General features: G+C 37.5%; 2 protein-coding genes across 2 annotated transcripts; both read left to right on the forward strand.

Moving 5' to 3' along the window:
* The first annotated feature begins 729 nt into the window (after window positions 1-729).
* Window positions 730-4,940, forward strand: LOC131952694 (uncharacterized). Its single transcript, XM_059315466.1, has 5 exons — window positions 730-856; window positions 1,481-1,617; window positions 3,073-3,179; window positions 3,430-3,486; window positions 4,764-4,940. The coding sequence occupies exons 2-5, from the start codon at window positions 1,554-1,556 to the stop codon at window positions 4,938-4,940; spliced, it is 405 nt and encodes a 134-aa protein (XP_059171449.1). The 5' UTR covers window positions 730-856; window positions 1,481-1,553.
* A 3,635-nt stretch (window positions 4,941-8,575) lies between these two features.
* Window positions 8,576-21,284, forward strand: LOC131952713 (uncharacterized). Its single transcript, XM_059315510.1, has 7 exons — window positions 8,576-8,723; window positions 12,604-12,751; window positions 13,338-13,447; window positions 13,616-13,672; window positions 19,716-19,837; window positions 20,134-20,278; window positions 20,706-21,284. The coding sequence occupies exons 2-7, from the start codon at window positions 12,694-12,696 to the stop codon at window positions 21,057-21,059; spliced, it is 846 nt and encodes a 281-aa protein (XP_059171493.1). The 5' UTR covers window positions 8,576-8,723; window positions 12,604-12,693; the 3' UTR covers window positions 21,060-21,284.
* The last annotated feature ends 275 nt before the right edge of the window (window positions 21,285-21,559 follow it).

Raw genomic sequence — 21,559 nt, forward strand, 5'->3', positions numbered from 1 at the left:
TAATACCTAAATTAAAATAATAGATTAATACCTAAATTAAAGTAATAGATTAATACCTAAATTAAAATAATAGATTAATACCTAAATTAAAGTAATAGATTAATACCTAAATTAAAGAAATAGATTAATACCTAAATTAAAGTAATAGATTAATACCTAAATTAAAGTAATAGATTAATACCTAAATTAAAGAAATAGATTAATACCTAAATTAAAGTAATAGATTAATACTTAAATTAAAGTAATAGATTGATACCTAAATTAAAGAATAGATTAATACATAAATTAAAGTAATAGATTAATACCTAAATTAAAGTAATAGATTGATACCTAAATTAAAGAATAGATCAATACCTAAATTAAAGAATAGATTAATACCTAAATTAAAGTAATAGATTGATACCTAAATTAAAGAATAGATCAATACCTAAATTAAAGAATAGATTAATACCTAAATTAAAGTAATAGACTAATACCTAAATTAAAGTAATAGATTAATACCTAAATTAAAGAATAGATTAATACCTAAATTAAAGTGAAAGATTAATACCGACGTTCGTTACGTCATATAGTATTCACTAATGTAAACTTGAAAGGGATTGTTTTGGGGGAGGGGAATGGGATGTATAAATCACAAAGTGGTATCGACAATGAGCACAACATTCACGTTTCGCAAAATGTGTTTTTTCTTATTCCATTCACAGTTTTATTCAACTACTTTAGAAACATTTCTTAATTCATTTCCGCGTTGCAAGAAAGAATGTGTAAATCTGTTGAGCCACATTTCGATACACCAAGAAGTCCATAAATAAACCACCTAGAGACAGAACTATTTTACAACATACCCCTACGTCATGTAAGTACAATTTAACACAATCATAAAACACAAAACACCCGTTGTACAATACTTGCACTAACCGTTTTATTGAGCAATAAAAAAAAAATTACATCCTGGTTTAAATTGGCCACCCTAATGACGTCACGGTACGGCTAACCTAGAACAGACGGGTAGACGTGTGTTACTGGAACTATTAAAGGTGGTGTGGCGTTCTGTAGCAGACGTGGACAGGTAGGGTCCTTCAGGTTGGTGTTTTCTTAGCTCTATGTGAGTCTCAGGGGGTGCTAGTGGCATACTGTGCCAGCGATATACTGTGCCAGCGACATACTGTGCCAACGACATACTGTGCCAGCGACATACCGTGCCAGCGACATACTGTGCCAGCGACATACTGTGCTAGTGACATACTGTGCCAGCGACATACTGTGCTAGTGACATACTGTGCCAGCGACATACTGTGCCAGCGACATACTGTGCTAGTGACATACTGTGCCAGCGACAGACTGTGGTCACTGTCTAGTAAAGTCAGTGTGTAGGACAACTTTTAAAAATTCATAAAAAAAAATTCCAGTGACATCAATAAAAAATATTGACTTTAATATTCGCAAACGTAGTAAATCATATACTTACATATAATTACAGCCTATGTACAGATCTATAGACCAATACATACACAATTTAAAACAGTACAAGACATCAGCATAACATCAAAAAGATGAAGATCAATAGACGTACAGCTATCACCCTGGGCAGCCTGTCATGTTTTGTTATTATTGGTGGTAAGTTGCAGGCCATATTTTTACTGTTGGTGGTAAGTTGCACACAATTTTTTACTGTTGGTGGTAAGTTGCTCAGGACACGTTTTTTACTTTCTCATATATTCGAAGTATAGAGAAAGTCTTGTAATCGTGCAAAAAAAAATCGAGATTTTTGCAAATCTCGACGTTTCACATCCAGAGTTTCTTCTAGGCATCTCTTCGGGGGGGGGGGGGGGCCAAGCCCCCTCGAAAAAATTTTACCGCTCCCCCGAACGAAATGAAATTTATATAATTTATATAGAAAATATATACTTTTAACAGTGTCCGCCCCCCCGAAGAAAGTTTACCGCCCCCCGAAGATTTCAAGTGCCCCCCCGGAGAAAAAAGTCTGGAAGAAACACTGTTCACATCTCACTGATACGGAAAAACATAATTTTGCAATCTTGTCCGTATGTCTGTGTGTCTGTCTGTGTGTCTGTGTGTCTATAAACACGATAACTTGAGTACCATTACAGCTAGGTTGATGAAATTTCATATATAAGTATTTTATCAAAATCGTAGATCCGTATCAACTTTTGAGCGATTTCCGATAACCGCAAGTGGTACTTTTTCTACTTTGAATTTTTCAAAAGCCTATAACTTGAGTACTATTTCAGATAGATAAATGAAGTTTCATATGTGAGTAAAAGATCTAATTCTCTACCTTCTTTCAAATTTTGAGAAATTTTCGTTGACCGGAAGTACTAATTTACGCTACTTCCGATTTCTCAAAAAACTTATGTAAATTTTTAAAGTACTAATAATATTGCGCACTATTATGCACTTTTTTATTTGGCGTTCACTTGGTATGCAATTCTTTTGTCTACGAGATTTTATTCTATTTTTTAAACTTTAAGTATTTAAAATGGATTAAAAATCATGTCTATAGCCCGAGTTCCCATCCCCTGTTAATTTATATAAGAATATTCGAGAAAGTTTAGGGGAGATCACTCCCGGTTTATTTATTGTTTGTGGTAAGTTGCTCACAGTTTTTTACTGTTACTGGTAAGTTGCTCACAGTTTTTTACTGTGACTGGTAAATTTTTTTTACTGTTAGTGGTAAGTTGCAGGCAATAGTTAATTCTTGTTGTTGTTTTTTTTGTAAGTTTGACAGAATTTAGCTTTAGGGAAGAAATCACAGGTTTTGATAAGAAAACTTTACCTTTACTTAAGACACACGATCAGACTTTTGTTTTGATATTTGATAAAACTGCAAAAATACTTCTTAAAACTAACAGCCCAATGAATAAAGTTGCTTAGTAAATTAGTTATGTAGTAGAAAATGTAATTAAATGATGGATACAAAAAAACTATCTCAGAGACCAAACCAGTTCAACTATTGTCCCCTGATTAATTTTGTTTTCCTATTAAAATAAATTAACAGGAATAGATCAAAACACCTAAGTAGACTATGACTTGTTCTGTGCTTTTCTCCAGGAATACTTTATGCTGTTCTGGTTGCTGTGGTAACCCAGAAAGTGTCTGGTAAAGATGATGATTCCACACTTCTAGACTTTATTCCATTTTGGACTTTTGGCTTTGCGGTGAGCTATGTGTTCTTGTTTGTGTCAGTGTAGCGCTTTATTAGTGGTGTACAGTACATCTGTCTTGTCAGGGATTTCGTACATTTTTGTTGTGAGGGATGTACAGTACTTCTGTCTTGTCAGGGATTTCGTACATTTTTTTTGTGAGGGATGTACAGTACTTCTGTCTTGTCAGGGATGTAACATCTTTCTTTTGATGGATATACTATATCTATTAAACCTTCAACTATTTCTACAAAAATATTTCCAGTACATAATCCCTGGAATTCTCGGCTTCATAGCTGCATTCGTCCAGAAGAAATGGCTGGTGAGTACTTGACTCAGCTCATAATGATGAAGTTAAATGTCTAAAAAAGTTTAAGTTTAAAACTTTAGCTGTGTTTACCTTTATTCAATCTAAAAACCCTAATCATAACAAGCTTCTAAAGGCACTGAAAATAAGCAAATAAAACAAACTTACCCTTTTTAACAAAAGCTTTGACCGCTCAAATTTGTAAGAGATCTTGTGAGCGACCAAAGTCAACCGTGACAACGGTTCATTCTATAGCGAGCTGATTGTGCGATCGCTAGTATTTAATCTTGTTATATCCCCTTTTATTATTGAATAGAGTTAAAACCCGTTCATTAGATTGCGAGCTAGGTACTCGGGCAAACAACATTCAGCTTGAATCACAGCTCATGTCATCGGGTGATCGCGTCTAGCTAGTTGTCTCTCATTCTATTATTTTAATACGAGCCGACCCGCAGCGTATCATACGCCGCTATTTAGTTGTTTTATTTTCTACTTTTCAGTAATTCATAATTTGTAAATTCGACAGTACCAATGCTGCCACTGAAAATATTTGCTTTAAAACACTAACCCCCCCCCCCCCACTTTCCCCTAACCCCGACCCTACACCCCCCCCCCCCCCCCCCGTGAAAGCAGCCTCCTCTTAGTTATTTCTTAGTTACCTCCTGTAAGTTTAAAATCGAACTAAATTATCTGCCCCTAATAGAAACCCGGCTGTACGGCTCTTCGATTTAGCTTTGTAAAAATTTAGAGTGAACACCGCTCACCAGACAATGTTGGGGTGGGGTGGGGGTGGTAGTGATAGTGATAGAGAGAAAGAGAGGGGACTGCAAGGAGGCGCTTGCAGCTTGTTTTCTAACTGATCCCAGAAGAGAATTATATATTTATAGATAATAATCTATTGAGGGATCGTTAACATAATTATGATATCTCACTCAGTTTCGATACCGTTTAATTAGATATCAGTGACAAATCCAATGTTTAGTTGGATTCAAAATTAGATATGCATATGCATGAATTGCTCTCGAAATTTTGAATGAAATCGCTGCATTAGAATATGGTCAAAATTGATTTACAAGATTTTCGCCAAACCCACAAAGAAACAAACGGAATTTTTTAACAAAATAAAAGCTTGCAAAAACAAAATAAACATATATATATATAAATATATATATATATATATATATATATATATATATATATATATATATATATATATATATATATATATATATATATATATATATATATATATATATATATACATTACACATTTTTGCCTTTTGTCTTTTCAGTATGTGTTGGTGTTGATTATCAGTATCATATTACTGATGGGTATGGTAGGATTGATAAATCTCTTCTCGTTTTCGTTTTTCGTGGGAATGATGTCCTATAAAGATTTCTCATATTGCTCCACTATAAACGACCAGTGTGTTTGCAGGCAAGTACATATTTGTATAGCCCAGTTATAACCTAAAATAACTACATTCTCAAAATGTTATCGATAAATTTACTTAGGAACTCAGACCACGAAGATGACTAGGTTCTCCTAATGTTGGCGTTATATTCTCTTAGTCAGTCATATGACACAGAACGTTATAAGAATACCTGTGAGGACCTAAAGGAGATAATTGCCATCTGTATTGCCATTATCGTCATCGTGTGCCTGACCTGGGTTGTTCTGTTTGTTAAGTTCATCTTCTGCTGCTACTACACCTGCTGTGCTCGGGTGAGTCTCGTTTGGCTGGGTACTTTTGTGAGGGGGGGGGGGAGTCTGGCTTTGGCTGGGTACTTTTGTGGGGGGGGTGAGTCTGGCTTTGGCAGGGTACTTTTGTGGGGGGTTGAGTCTTGTTTGGCTGGGTACTTTTGTGGGAGGGGAGGGGGGTGAGTCTGGCTTTGGCTGGGTACTTTTGTGGGAGGGGGGGGGAGTCTGGCTTTGGCAGGGTACTTTTGTGGGAGGGTGAGTCTGGCTTTGGCTGGGTACTTTTGTGGGAGGGGAGGGGGGTGAGTCTGGCTTTGGCTGGGTACTTTTGTGGGAGGGTGAGTCTGGCTTTGGCTGGGTACTTTTGTGGGAGGGGGGGGGAGTCTGGCTTTGGCAGGGTACTTTTGTGGGAGGGTGAGTCTGGCTTTGGCTGGGTACTTTTGTGGGAGGGGAGGGGGGTGAGTCTGGCTTTGGCTGGGTACTTTTGTGGGGGGTTGAGTCTTGTTTGGCTGGGTACTTTTGTGGGAGGGGAGGGGGGTTGAGTCTGGCTTTGGCTGGGTACTTTTGTGGGAGGGGGGGGGGGAGTCTGGCTTTGGCTGGGTACTTTTGTGGGAGGGGAGGGGGGTGAGTCTGGCTTTGGCTGGGTACTTTTGTGGGGGGTTGAGTCTTGTTTGGCTGGGTACTTTTGTGGGAGGGGGGGGAGTCTGGCTTTGGCTGGGTACTTTTGTGGGAGGGGGGGGGGGGTGAGTCTGGCTTTAGAGTAAGAAAAAATGCGTGCCATTAATAAAGATATTTGATTTGTTAAAGATGATTTATTCCATGTTTTCTTTGCGTGTAGACAGTCAATACCTCTGATTTACTTTTAGGCAATGAGAAATGTAATTTAGAAATACTAGACAGTAAAATGTATACGTCTAGAAGTAAAATGTATACGTCTAGAAGTAAAATGTATACTTCTAAACAGTGAAGCCATGTAGAAATACAAGTCTTCTGTATAAGAGCCAAAGAAAAAGAAAACATACGCGTAAGATAAAATATTTCTATCTTATTTTTCAGACCACGACTTTTGCCGGTGTCGTACTGCAGTTAGTCGAACAGCCTCCACAAGGACTAAGCTGTCATTACCCACCACCACAAAACGGCCCCACATCCTATCTATACCTAGCACAACCACAAAACGGCATCACATCCCATCCATACCTAGCACAACCACAAAACGGCACCACATCTCATCCATACCTTGCACCACCACAAAACGGCACCACAACCCCTCCATACACATCACCACCAAACGGTGCCACTTTCACATTGACAACACCTCCTGAGAAAAATGTCCAGTTTTAAACGCAGATAAATATTAATGTACATCAATCTTTAAACTCTTATTTCCATTAAACGTATTTTACTAATATTTTAACATTTGTACTTGTAAAACCCACTTCTATTATAAAAAAAAATCTAGAGTTTATTTACATTGTCCATAATTAGGGGGTCATCAAGTTTGTTTACATTGTCCATAATTAGGGGGTCATCAAGTTTGTTTACATTGTCCATAATTAGGGGGTCAAAAATTTTGTTTACATTGTCCATAATTAGGGGGTCAAAAATTGTGTTTACATTGTCCATAATTAGGGGGTCAAAATTTTTGTTTACATTGTCCATAATTAGGGGGTCAAAATTTTTGTTTACATTGTCCATAATTAGGGGGTCATCAAGTTTGTTTACATTGTAAATATTTTGTGGGTTAGAAAGTTTACTTAAATATTGTGTGTGTCAGAATACTACATTAGCCCAAATGGTACTGTTACTCCAACAAACGATCACCCAATAAGATAATATTCTGAAAACCACGTACACTTTACATAATAAAGTTTTATTATAGATATATATCTATATATCTATATGTGTGTGTGTGTGAATGTGTGTGTGCGTATGTGTGTATGTATAGGACTTTACGCTGGTGTGTCTTACAATGATTTTAGTTTCAAAATTGTAAATATAAAACTACAACTGTTGGTTCTCGGAAACGTTATGGAACACACACACACACACATGCATGAGCCAAACACACACTGACACACAAGCACACACACACACAGTGTAAACGCTTAATGTCATGGGTTTTTTTTTCGCATCAGTTTGCCATCTGTGTTCAGTGGGTAAGTTATATGCTGCTAAATCTCCTCTTTGAGGTGTTCGATTTTTATTTCTTTTAAGCTGATTGGATGTCAAAATCAAAAGACGTTCGCGGAAATATATTTTGTAAGGGTTTCTCTACCTTCTGTTACTTGGGGCTTAACATTCCATCAACATCAATGTGACAGCCATCGTCGAATATTGGCAAAAAAGTCAATACAATTTAAAGGTTGAAAACTGTCCTTTTCTACTTAAAGCTTCTCTATTTAAGCTATTTCTCTCATTACAATGTTACTTATTCACCATAATATATCAGGCGTCCTATCATATACACTCCAAATCCCATAAAGCATACACACATACACAGAACATCCAACACAATCACAACTTCTTCGGGCCTGATTTAGTGTCATCTGTCCTGTCATGTTCACACTGTGTCATTTGGCATGTCATGTCAACTGACCACTAGATGAACGACAAAGAAACAAGCCATCACTCGCCAACGATCTCATACTCATAGCATTAGAACAAGGCGCCAACTTTCGGTTTCAATTTGAGCGTCAATAAAAATAAACCGGGAGTGATCTCCCCTAAACTTTCTCGAATATTCTAATATAACACTACGTGGGATGTCAACTCGGAATATAGACATGATTTTTGTTTACTTAAACTTTTAAAAATAGAATAAAATCTAGTAGAAAAAAAAATTGCGCACCAAGCGAGCACCAAAACCAAATGTGCGTAATAGTGCGCAATATTATTAGTACTTTATAAATTTACATGCGTTTTTTGAGAAATCGGAAATAGCGTAAATTAGTACTTCCGGTCAACGGAAATTACTCAAAATTTAATAGAAGGTAGAGAATTAGATCTTTTACTTACATGTGAAATTTCATTCATCTATATGAAATAGTACTCAAGTTATAGGCTTTTGAAAAATTCAAAGTAGGAAAAGTACCACTTCCGGTTATCGGGAATCGCTCAAAAGTTGCTACGGATCTACGATTTTGATAAAATACTTATATATGAAATTTCATCAACCTAGCTGTAACGGTACTCAAGTAATCGTGTTTACACACGGACAGACAGACAGACAGACAGACAGACACACAGACAAGATTGCAAAATTATGTTTTTCCGTATCAGTGAGGTGTAAAACGTCGAGATTTGTAAAAATCTCGATTTTTTTTTTTGCACGATTACAATACTTTCTCTATACTTCGTATATACGAGAAAGAAAAAATCGTTAATGTAAAGTGTTTAAATATTTCTCGCCCAAGATTTAAGGTGAGATATCGATACACTAGGCGCACCTATAATGGGACGACTAGCGTTTCACACAGAAGGAGGGAGGTGAAATACAGTACTTTAGTTATTAAGTTTCTGATGAACTGGTAATTGGTTATCTATTTCTTATGTAAGTAGTTATTTTACCACCTACCTCTCTCTCACTATATATATATATGTATATATATATATATATATATATATATATATATATATATATATATATATATATATATATATATATATATATATATATATATATAAAGCTCAATTCTGTAACGCATATGTTTGTCGTTGGCATTTCTACGGATTTAAGTGTTAGATCAATTATCGTGCGCAGTTGTCTAAATTTATGAGTTAAAAAATTACTATTAAAAGTGTTGGGAAATCATTTTCATTTTTCAAATTATAGTAATAATTGTCGGCATGTTCATTAAACACAAGTTTTAAAAAAATATCATCTTTTACAAAAATTCTAATTATGTTTTTATTTAGTCCTATAGCGCTAACTTCCCTTTGATAAATTAGGCAAAACACAATTACTTCCCTTTATGAAACCATAGCATTAGTTGAAAAGCATTTACTTTTTAATTACTTTGTTTTGGTGTTGGGAAAAAAATAATTACATAATTAGCGGGGATTGATCAAGTGCAAATGTTTTAGGTATTTTACGGATAAGCTTGGAGTATTATAATTGTTCATTAAATTGAAACAGGCGCGTTCGTTTAAGTGAGTGCAAAAACTATGAATAAGTTGGGGTACTATAGTCGTTTATTAAGCTAAAACAGGCGATTCTGCCCCGGGCGTTTATGTTCGCGTTAGTGTTTTCTTTGTGTTTAGGTGGGTTTGCGTTAGTGGTTGCGTTTTGATTTGGTTCGTTTTTGTTCTTTCTTTTTTCGTTTTTGTTTGTGTTTTTTTTGTTTGGGTTTGTATTTGTGTTTTTGGTTGGTTTTGCGTTTGGATTTGGTTTGTTTTCGTTTGCTTTTTCGTTGTTTTTTTTTTGGTATTGGTGTTTGTGGTTGGGTTTGTTGTTAGGTTTTTGTTTTCGTTTGTTTTTTCTTTGTGTTTGTATTGGTGTTTGTGGTTGTGGTTGGGTTTGTTGTTAGGTTTTTGTTTTCGTTTGTATTTCTAATTGTGTTAGCGTTATGTTTGCGTTTTGTTGTTTTGGTTGGTTGTGGTTTGGGTGGGCAATGCCGGGTTTATGATGATTTTTAAACACACAGGTAATGGTCTTTAACGGAAAGGTTTTTCACAGAAGCCAGAGCAGGGCCTGGCCGGGACGGCTAGTATATATATATAATCTATAATATAAGCGGGCAAGTAGTGTGTCAGTCCTTCCTTCCGTAACGCTATAGCTTTTGGAACCATAAAAGTAAACATTCGCACCATGCTGTGCTTTTCAGTGCACCGCAGTGTCTTATTATAAGTATTAGAGTAGGGTTTGTTTATATAGCGGCATAGAGCTATTTTATAATTGCCACGGTTTTTACTCTTTCGCATAACGTCAAGAAAATATTAAATACACGCAAACTGCTAAAACGTATTAAAAAGATTAATGTCAAATATCATTTTCGTTTAGGCTCCAAGAAAAAGTGGATACATTTTAATAACATAATAACAGCAGGGTAGAAAAATCAAATTAACTTAACTCTTTTCTAATTTTGACAAAGGAGGTAATTTAAAAATACATTAAACTCACGCTAATAAAAAATGTGAATGCAAATATACGTTCGTCATAGAAGGAATTAGTGTTGCAATAATATAATTAGCAAAATGTGAATGCAAATTATTCGGATGTGTAAGAGGAAATTATTGTTAGAAAATTTTAATTAGCATGGATTGATAAAAGGCAATCTTTTATTTATTTTATTTACTGAATGTAGGCCCTACTATTTATTACTTATAATTTTTAATCAACTATTCAGCACTATTATAGGCGCGTCATCACGTTCATTAGGTGCGCAATGGTTTTAGTTATGAAACTCTATTGTACATTTTTAAAATTTAAAGTACTGGAAAAAAAAATGCGTGAATGGATAAAGTGAAATATTGTATATATTATGGATACTGCCTATTATTTATACTGTTTTCTAATTATTATTCTATCTTTCGGGTTTTATAGGAGAGGCGTAGCGAGGGGGGGGGGGCATATGTCCCCGGGTGCCGACCTTAGGGGGCGCCAAAGTGGGTTGGAAAAAATTTGCGAGGGGGGAGGGGAGTGGTGGAAATCGAAAGTTTTAGGGCGGGGGGGGGGGGGAAGGGGTGCAAATCGAAAGTTTGAGGGGGGTGCAAATCACCGGAAAGGGCGCGATTTGGCGCTACGGGCTAGACTGTGAGCAATATACCTTTATGATTGCAATCAAATTGTGTTTATGTTATGAGTGTTGTGTTTGTTTTTTCGTTTTGTTTTTTTTTTTTTTTTTTTTTTTTGCGTTCGTTTGTGTTGTGTTTAGTTTTGTTCTTTTGGTACATTTAAAAAAGATTTACCGTGGCGGAGCACGGGATGCAGCTAGTCTATAATATAAGCGGGCTGTGTCTGTCCTTCCTTCCTTCCGTCCGTCCGTCCGTCATCGCTATAGATTTTGGGACTATAAAAGTAAACTACGCACCATGCTGTGCTTTTCAGTGCACCGCAGTGTCTTATTATAAGTATTTGAGTAGGGTTTGTTTATATAACGGCATAGAGCTATTTTATAATTTCCACTGTTTGTACAATTTTGCATAACGTAAAGAGAATATTAAATACACGCACATTGCTAAAACATATTAAAAGGATCAATGTCAAATATCGTTTTCGTTAATATTCCCAGAAAAAGTGGATACATATCAATAACATAATAACAGTACGGTAGAAAAATCTAATTAAACTGCTTAGCAATTTTGCCAATGGAGGTAATTCAAAGATAAATTGAACTCACGCTAAAAATGTGAATGCAAAATCTGCAAGACGGAATAATTGTTGGAATAATATAATTAGCAAAATGTGAATGCAAATTATGCAGACGTGTAAGAGTACATTATTGTTGGAATATTAATATTAGCATTGGTTGATAAAAGGCTATCTTTTATTTATTTTATTCACTGAATGTACTGTTTACTAATTATAATTTTTAATCAACTATTCTCCATTACTATATTAAGTCATCATGTTCATTAGGTGCGCAATGGTTTTAGTCATGAAACTTTATTGTAAATTTTTAAAAGTACTGAAAAAAATGCATGAATTTATAAAGTGCAATATGGTCGGTAAAACACGGATATTCTAAATAGTGCCTTTAATTTATTTGCGGAAAAGCTAGGGGTTTTATAACAGAGGCGTAGCAAGAGGGGGGGGGGGGAGGGTAAAAATCGAAAGTTTGAGGGAGGTGGGAGGGTGTAAATCGAAATTTTCCGCCGGCGCTCGGAAAGGGCGCGATTTGGCGCTACGGGATAGACTGTGAGCAATATGCCTTTATGATTACATTTAAATTGAGTTTATGTTGAGTGTTGTGTTTGTTTTTTCGTTTTTGTTTTTTCTTTGCGTTCGTTTGTGTTGTATTTAGTTTTGTTCTGTTCCCAACTTGGTACATTTAAAAAAGATTTACCGTGTGTTGTGGTTGTGGTTGTGGTTGTGGTTGTGTTGTGGTTGTGGTTGTGTTGTGGTTGTGGTGTGGTTGTTTTGTGGTTGTGGTTGTGTTGTGGTTGTGTTGTGATTGTGTTGTGGTTGTAATGTGGTTGTGTTGTGGTTGTGGTTGTGTTTTGTTTGTGTTTGTGTTTGTGTTGTGTTTTTGTTTGTTTTGTTCTGTTCCAAAGTTGGTATATTTTAAAAAGATTTACCGTGGCGGAGCACGGGATGCAGCTAGTATATATATATATATGTGTGTGTGTGTGTGTGTGTGTGTTTGTGTGTTTGTTTGGTTGCGTGTGTGTGAGAGTAATGTTTAACACATAGAATGGTATTTTATTATGAATCAATTTTTTTTCTTATCTGATGTGTATCTACAATTCATATAAAGATAATATTGTAACAGCAAACAAGACAATAATCTTCACTCAACAAAAAAGACAAAAGTCCACTGAAATGATCTGAGCAAGATTAATCTCCAGCAGGCAGATAGAGAATGACAAACAACAGGCCGGTCGCGCTTGGGGTTTTGTCAGGATTAGTTATTATAGGAGGTAGGTCATTTGACGTGGTATTATAGGAGGTAGGTCTTTTGATGTGATTAGGAGGTAGGTCTTTTGATGTGATTAGGAGGTAGGTCTTTTGATGTGGTATTATAGGAGGTAGGTCATTTGATGTGATATTATTCAAGGTAGGTCATTTAAAGATATCAATTGCAAGTCAGTTGATGGGTATTATTATAAACTAATTGAACATGTATAAAGTTTTACAAGTCTATGACAACCTTGCTTAAAAGAAAGTAAATAAATCGCGATGTTTTTTGACAGCCTAGAAAATTAAATATACTTATTGAATCTGAAAAAAAAACCTTGTTGGTTTTTATACTTGTTTATTCTAATAACTTTTAAAAGATTAGAGATAACTAAATTTAAAAAAAAAAAACAACAACCCAGAAGCAGATGTGACATTAAAAAATCGTGTGAAAGGGAAATAATACCTATTAAAATCTGAACTAAGTCTTTTAATTTATTTGAATTTATTATTCCTTACTTAGACGTCTAAAAGTTTAGTTAATTGTATAATCAAATTAGTGAAATTTAAAGCAAGTTTTATTTCGTTTGTGTGTGTGTGTATGTACAGGGATAGTTTTTGCTGTTCTCATGGCTGTGATATTTGACACGCTGAATGAACAAACTCTGAGGAATAATGATGGCCTGTATGCTTTCCCGTTTTGGAGTTTTGGGTTTTTGGTAAGCTCTTACTCTATTGTAGTAAACGGTTCCATTGTAACCACGTACATTGGACATCTCATGACATTTGACATCCCATCATTTGATAATTTGTTTCAGAGTCAGCTATTGGACATAACGAACTACTAACACAATTAATGTTTTAGATCTTTCAAACTTTTGTTTCAGTACATAATTCCTGGGATTCTTGGCTCTATAGCTGCCTGTGTCCACAACGTATGTATGGTAAGTTGTGGATTGTTACATTTTTCCTTTCTCTATACACGCTTAACTAAAACCTCGCTGGTAAAATATTTCAACGTGTGATTATCTTTTTTTTAAATTATACATTCGTTTGTTGGACCTATACTACATACATAACAATAGCTTGTTAAAACCAAATGACCCAAAGTAAAAATATACACAATAGGAGAAGTGCGGATACCACATGTGGTGACAAGTTAGAGTAGCCCACCGAATCCCTAGTGTAGGGCGCTCTTTAAAGCTAAGTTAGGCGCCATGACGCTCATTTGGGAGCCCGGGCTCCGAGTCACACGACCGCCATGGTGTCGGAGAACTAGACTAATGATGCTTGATCACTGATTCAAGTAGATCCCTGAACTCTATTTATGATCCCTAATTAACGGATCAAGGTTGAACAGAATTCTTTTCAGGCGTATATTTAACTAGCAATCTGTACCCGTTACACGGGCAATTCTGGTGACTGTTAGCTCTCTTCTCTTTACATATAGGCTACCCAGTTTTTCTTTTAGATATTTATCTCCGGGTAGGGCATTTAAAACTGTCCAGGGGAGCGTTTAGGGTGTGTGTGTGGGGGGGGGGGGGGGGGGAATTGGGGGTAGCGGATACTGGTTTTTCTGAGTTTTTTTTTTATGAAAGGGGAAGAAACGGTAGAGATGCCTGAAGAAACTGTAGATATCTACGGAAAGTGAGTAATAACATTAATTGTAATTCAGCTTTTTAAAAAAGTGATTATCAGAAAATAAGAAAAAGAAACATTGTATTGATCAGGAGCATTGAAATAAAACATTTTTAAGATTATGAAAAAAAACCCGGAAAGAAGGGGTTTTGTTTTATGTACGATCTATGTTTATACTTGTTTAAAATAACAAAGACTACTAATACCTATTAGAAAAATTAAAACCAAATTATATGCATTATTAGTCAACACCATATTAAATGCAGGCGCTGATTCATGTTTGCCTGTCGTCCCTACTGGGACATAGGCCGCTGACAAGAGCTTTCCAGACGTCTCTGTCCAGGGCTAGTATCTCCAACTGTCCCCATGTGTATCCAATCTTCTTGGTGTCTTCTTCCAGGTCACGTCTCCAGGTCTTTCTTGGTCTGCCTCTCTTCCTCCTGCCTTGTGGATTCCAGGTGAGGGCCTGTCTTGTTATGCTGGATACAGGCTTCCTGAGTGTGTGGCCAATCCATTTCCATTTTCTCTGGAGGATCTATACTTCCACTGGCAGTTGATTTGTCCATTGCCATAGAACATCATTTCTGATGGTTTTAGGCCAGCGAATTCGCAGGATCTTTCTGAGACATGCGTTTATAAATGATTGTATTTTCTTCTTATTTATAGCAGTTATTCTCCATGTCTCGGCTCCATAGAGTAAAACAGGTTTTACTAGTGTGTTGAAGATCCGGATTTTTATTCTAAGGGTTAAATCTCCCGAACCCCAAACATTTTTTAGTTGGTTGAAGACTGCTCTTGCCTTACCCGTCCTTATTTTTATGTCTGCTTCTGTCCCACCCTGCTTATCAACAATACTTCCAAGTTAGGTGAATCTATCCACTTCTTCTAGGGCTTCTTCTGCCAGTGTTATAGGGTTGTTGTTTGATGCATTGACTTTGAGAACTTTACTTTTCCCTCTGTGGATGTTCAGACCCAGGCTTGTAGAAAAATTTGCAACCCTGTTGGTTTTATCCTGCATTTGCTGTTGTGTGTGAGAAAGGAGGGCCAGGTCGTCAGCAAAGTCCAGGTCATCCAGCTGGCTCCACAATGTCCACTGTATACCGTTTCGCGTTTTCTCTGTTGACATCTTCATAACCCAGTCTATGGCCAGTAGGAACAGGAATGGTGAAAGTAGGCAACCCTGTCTTACTCCGGTCCGTACTGGGAAGGCCTCTGTAGTCTGTTGGCCATGCACTACTCTACATTTGAGACCTTCATATGAAGACATAATAATGTTGACTATTTTCTGTGGCACCCCGTAGTGTCTCAACAATTTCCACATTGACTGCCTATCCAGGCTATCAAAGGCCTTCTCATAGTCTATGAAATTAATATAGAGAGATGAGTTCCACTCTTGGGTCTGTTCAGTGATGATGCGCAGGGAAGCAATTTGGTCTATGCATGACCTTTCCTTCCTAAAGCCCGCCTGTTGATCTCGAAGCTGGGGATCTATGGCTTCCTTCATTCTGTTTAATAATATTCTGTTGAAGACTTTGCCTGGGATGGACAAAAGTGTTATCCCTCTATAGTTAGAGCATGCACTAAGATCGCCTTTCTTTGGAAGCTTTATGAGTAGTCCCTCCTTCCACTCCTCTGGTATTTGTTCATCTTCCCAGATTTTCTTGAAGAGTGTGTATAGTAGTGTGGTGCTAGTTTCGATATCTGCTGTCAGTGCTTCTGCCGGTATACCATCTATTCCTGGAGCCTTCCAATTTTTCAGCTGCTTTATAGCTCTATGTATCTCTTCTTTTGAAGGTGGGTTGCAGTCTATAGGGAGGTCACTTTCAGCTGGTGGTATGTCTTGCGTGCACTCTGGTGTTGGTCTATTCAGTAGTTCTTCAAAATGTTCTACCCATCTCTTCATCTGTCCTTGCGCATCAGGTATTGTCTTTCCATCTTTGGTTTTCACTGGCCTCTCTGGCTTACTGTACTTACCAGATATCTTCTTAATTGTATTGTACACGTCCCTAATATTACCATGGTACAGTGCTTCTTCCGCTTCTCTTGCCAGCAGTTCCAAATAGCTCCGTTTGTCTTTCCTTATGTGTTTCTTGACATTTTTGTTCGTTTGGGTGTATTCTTCCAGTGCTTTTAATTTCGTAGCCCGTGTGCGGCTGTTGTTTAATGTTGCCTTCTTTCTTTTTCTCTCTTCAATAATTTTCATGGTATCTGCTGATATCCATTCCTTCGCTTGTCTTTTGATAGGGCCTAGCACTTCTTCGCATGTTGATGTTAATATACTTTTAGTATTTTCCCATGTTTCCTCTATCGTCTCTTTTTCTATTAGTTCTTGTAGTACCTGAAACCTATTGGACATATGAAGTTTAAATTCGTTGAGTTTAGATGGGTCCTTTAGCAGGCCTGTGTTGTACCTGTATTTCCTTTTGTTTTCCAACATGTTTTTCTTCAGCTTGAGTTTTACTTTAGCTACCAGTAGGTGATGGTCTGAAGCAACATCAGCTCCTCTCTTGACGCGTACATCCTGAAGCGATCTCCTGAACTTTTTTATGATACATATATGGTCTATCTGGTTTTCTGTAGATAGGTCGGGTGATACCCAAGTAGCTTTATGTATCCTTTTGTGATGAAAGAGACTACCGCCAATGACTAAATTATTTGTGGCACACAAGTCAGCAAATCTTTCTCCGTTTTCGTTCATCTCACCTAAACCCTGCTGTCCCATACATTCTTCATATCCTCTGTTGTCGCTTCCAATCTTAGCATTGAAGTCGCCCATGAGTATAAGGATGTTTCTTCTTGGGCGGTACTGGATAATGGTCATTAGCCTGTTGTAGAATTCGTCTTTGTCCTCCTCTTTGCTGTCATTTGTTGGGGCGTAGGCCTGTATTATGTCCATGTTTATTCGTCTTATTTTAGTTTTAAAGGTAGCTGTTATGATCCGCGGGCAGTGTGCCTCCCATCCGATGAGAGCCCTTTGTGCTTGGTTTGATAGCATGAGTGCAACTCCTTGAGTATGTGGTGCATTTTCATCCTCATGACCTGAGTACAGCAGTAGCTCTCCTGATAACAGCCTTTTTTGTCCTGAGCCAGTCCACCTTGATTCGCTGACACCCAGGATAGCTATTTTATAGCGTCTCATTTCTGCTACTACTTGGGTTGCTTTTCCAGCTTCGTACATCGTGCGGACATTCCAAGCTCCAATATTGTTGGTGGTCCTAGTGGAAATAATGGTGGTCGACCTGGTAGTTTCCAATATATATTGGCTTTCACCACCCTGCTTCATAAATTCTCCATCGGGAGATCCATTTTTCCCCTGGTCCGAGCTGTCTTTGTTTCTCTCTGTCTGCGTTTCTGTAGCGATAGTTGTTTTACGAGATAAGGTTGCTGACCTTATGCTCAACCCCCAACCTGGAGGACCAGGATGCTAGCTTTCGTCTGACCCCTACCCGCGCAGACCTTCCCAGCTTGGTTGAACCTGCCAGGAGTTAACACTCCCGCTGGTATAGCTCTGGGGGTCGTCAGGGTACGCAAGCTGCCAAGCCACGACAAGGCCCTAGCACCAGATGACAGAGGCGCTGATTAAGAGGCTTAAAATTGAGTGACTTAAATGATTTTGTTAAAAACCCCGAATAGATATAAAATTAGTGGTGTAGTTTACATTGAGAGTCCGCGTTAAAAACTTAAGTTACGCGAATAGGCCCTATTATTTCAAATTAAATTTTATCCCAAATTAGCCAATTCCAAAGCTAAGGCAACAAAGATTTATATAATATAATTAAGGATTGTATACATTTCATGGCGTACGTAGAACTAAATCAAATTTGAATGAAAAAGTTCATTTCTTTATATTCTAAAATTGGAAGATGACGCCATTAGTTGTGTATTCTTTCCTTAGTGTAATGACGTCATTGTTTAATGCGTTCTTGTCACGACAATTAACGCTTTAGTTAGAAATCTGTTTCTACATTAGAATAATCTTTTATTTTTATTTTCCTTCTTTAAAGAAAATTTAGTTCATACATTTATACCGTTCACCATATTATATTTAACAAAAGTCTGTATCTTTAAGTTCTCCATATATCGCTGAACATACTGACGACGTTGCCACAAATATTGTGGACTGAGACAAGTGCGCACATGGTCTTGTATATATTAGAATACTTTTTTTTTACGTCATGCGAAAGACTAAAACCTATGTGAACTATAAAAAAAAATTAATTCGTTATATAAATAAACCTTACTCCATCAACTACAATTACACAATACAATGCAAGTAAAACACTGCATGAGTTGGTGTTTACTTTTATTTACTTTTATACAGCTATGACGGAATGACACACTACCTGACCGCTCATATTATAGATATACGAGCCGACCCGCGGCGTATCATAGGCCGCTATTTAGTTGTTTTATTTTCTACTTTTCAGTAATTCATAATTTGTGAATTCGACAGTACCAATGCTGCCACTGAAAATATTTGCTTTAAAACACTAACCCCCCCCCCTTTCCCCTAACCCCGACCCTACACCCCCCCCCCCCCCGTGAAAGCAGCCTCCTCTTAGTTACCTCCTAGCTCATGGTTGCTAAACCGAAAAGTCTCGAGTTCGAACCCTCGGGCAGATGAGGCTCGTTAGCTGGGGACAGCCACTCTTCTAGGAGAGACAACTCCAAAATTAAACAACTGCTGCCTTGTAGTTTGTTCTTGGTTGGACAAAGGCTATGGAAGCAAATCCAAAACGAAAAGCAGGCTGAAATCGGAGTCAATGGCCTCAATGGCGCATAACCAGTTGACACGTAACGCTTAATTGTGTTGGAGGCGTGGTCGAGTCGGCAAAAAGCTCATGGTTGATAACTTCGAACAAAGTCTCGAGTTCAAACCCACTGGCAGATAAATCTCGATCCCCTTCAACACTAATAATTAAGAACGAAGAAGAAGAAGAAGAAGAGTTACCTCCTGTAAGTTTAACATCGTTTCAAACTAAATTATCTGCCAAAAATAGCCGTCACTAAACCCGGCTCTACGATTTGTAAACATTTAGCGTGACCACAACTCACCAGACCATGTGGGGGTGGGGTGGGGTGGGGTGGGGGTGGTAGTGATAGTGATAGTGATAGACAGAAAGAGAGGGGACTGTAAGGAGGCGCTTGCAGCTTGTTTTCTAACATCTCCCAGAAGAGAATTATATATATAGATACATAAATAAACCACATATATATATATATATATATATATATAAATATATATATATATATATATATATATATATATATATAAATATATATATATATATATATATATATATATATATATATATATATATATATATATATATATGCATATAATTTCAGTATATTGTAGCTTTGATTTTTGGCCTGCTATTTTTGATTGCAATGGGCGGTGTTAGTTTCTTCTTTGGAGTTCCAATGTATTTGATCATAGCAGCCGACCAAGTTTTTCAATCTAACTGCAGGTTGGTGCCATTTCACCGTTATTTTATCGGTCTCCTGTCATCTTTGCCATTGACTTAGGACCACTGTTTCTTTTTTCCGGGTAGGGGGGGGGGGGGCGTTGCTTGAAACTTTCGAAAGTGGTGGACTGAATTTTCCGGGGGAAGTAGGCAGAAACCGGTAAAAGTATATATTTTTATCTATTTCGCTGGGTTGTGGGGGGGGGGGGGGGGGGGTATATATCGTCTACAGCCCCTCCTATCCCCCCCCCCCCCCCAAAGAAACTCTGCTTAGGACAACATTTACTCCTTTTTTGCAGGTTTGATTATTTGAATTATCAGACTTGTGAGAACTCTCCTGAACTCCGCCCCATGTTTATTGCTACGTGCGTGATAGACGTCCTTAGCGGGATTGTTTTGTTCTGTGTCTTTATCCAATGCTGCTACTACACCTGTTGTGCGAAGGTAAGTCGCCACGGTAGGGTTAATTTTCCAGATTTTTTTTTTACAAAACTCTAAACAAAATGGCTGACTTGATTTAAATGTAGGTGTGTGTGGAATATAAAGACTGAGTTACGAATCATTGTTTACATTCCAACGATTCCTCTCTCAAACATCTCCTGACATGAAACTAAACCTTGTTTTTTCCGAGTGTGAAAATGTGTGTAGTGAGGGGGGGGGGGGGTGATGACACCATTAAACAATAATCGTAAATTTGATTGAGGAAGATGGCTTCAGGGATATCACCTTTTGTCGATGTCATCACACTTTTTGTATTGATTTGTTATGCATTCAACATATATTTATTTTATTTTTATTTGGAGGGTGGAATTGACGTCGTGTGGTGCCGAAGCCGCTGATCCAGTGGTGCTATTATTTACATTTATTCCAGGACGTGATTACATCTGGCGTTGCTATACAGTCAGGACCCCAGACGAATATTTCTGTCAGTCAAACTTCACAGCAACAAAATGCTCAGTTAAATCCCTACCCCGTGAACACGGTACAACCATATGGCGCCCCATATTACGGGCAAAACTGGTACGGCGCTCCTTATGGGCAAAATGTATACAGCACCCCACCAGATTGGCAAAAATATTACGGCGCCCCTAACAGGCAAAACGCATCAGGCACCCCTGACGGGCAGAATAACCGCAGCGGCTACCAACAAAACGCCCCATCTACAGACACCGCCTCACCCGTTGAGATGCAACCACTTCAAGACGTCAGTGAAAGCAATAAGTAACTTTGTTACAGGAGGGGATGGAGAGAGAATTAGAGAGATAAATAGAGAGAATATGAGAGAACGAGAGATAAGAATATAATATTGTAGTTTTGATGTTTTCTATTGCACGGTCACTTTATTAAAGCAGCCAACATTATAAAGTATATAAATAATTATCTTTTTCACTTCGTATTTCTTACTCTGTTAATTGTTGTGAAGTATGAATCACATCATCTTTTTTTATTCTTTTGGTGCACAAGACAAGCTATTTCCAGAATACTTCTGGAGAGTTTTCTGCACCAAAAAAAAAAAAAAATTTAGGAGAAGCAACCCCAATTAAGCTATAAAAACACCTGGGATATATTGATAGGGCGTCCAGCGCACATGGACGGGGTACTACTTGATCCAACGGGCAAAGTGATCTGTTGCGCCCCGTGCTTTCAATGGCGCCTACGTTCTCAATAAAGAGTGCCATACACTGTATATACGGTGGGTCACTATATTCGATGACTAAACCTAAT

This window comes from Physella acuta, unplaced genomic scaffold (assembly GCF_028476545.2).
Source record: "Physella acuta isolate Inbredline_101_S28 unplaced genomic scaffold, ASM2847654v3 ptg000889l, whole genome shotgun sequence".
Lineage (NCBI taxonomy): Eukaryota > Metazoa > Mollusca > Gastropoda > Physidae > Physella > Physella acuta.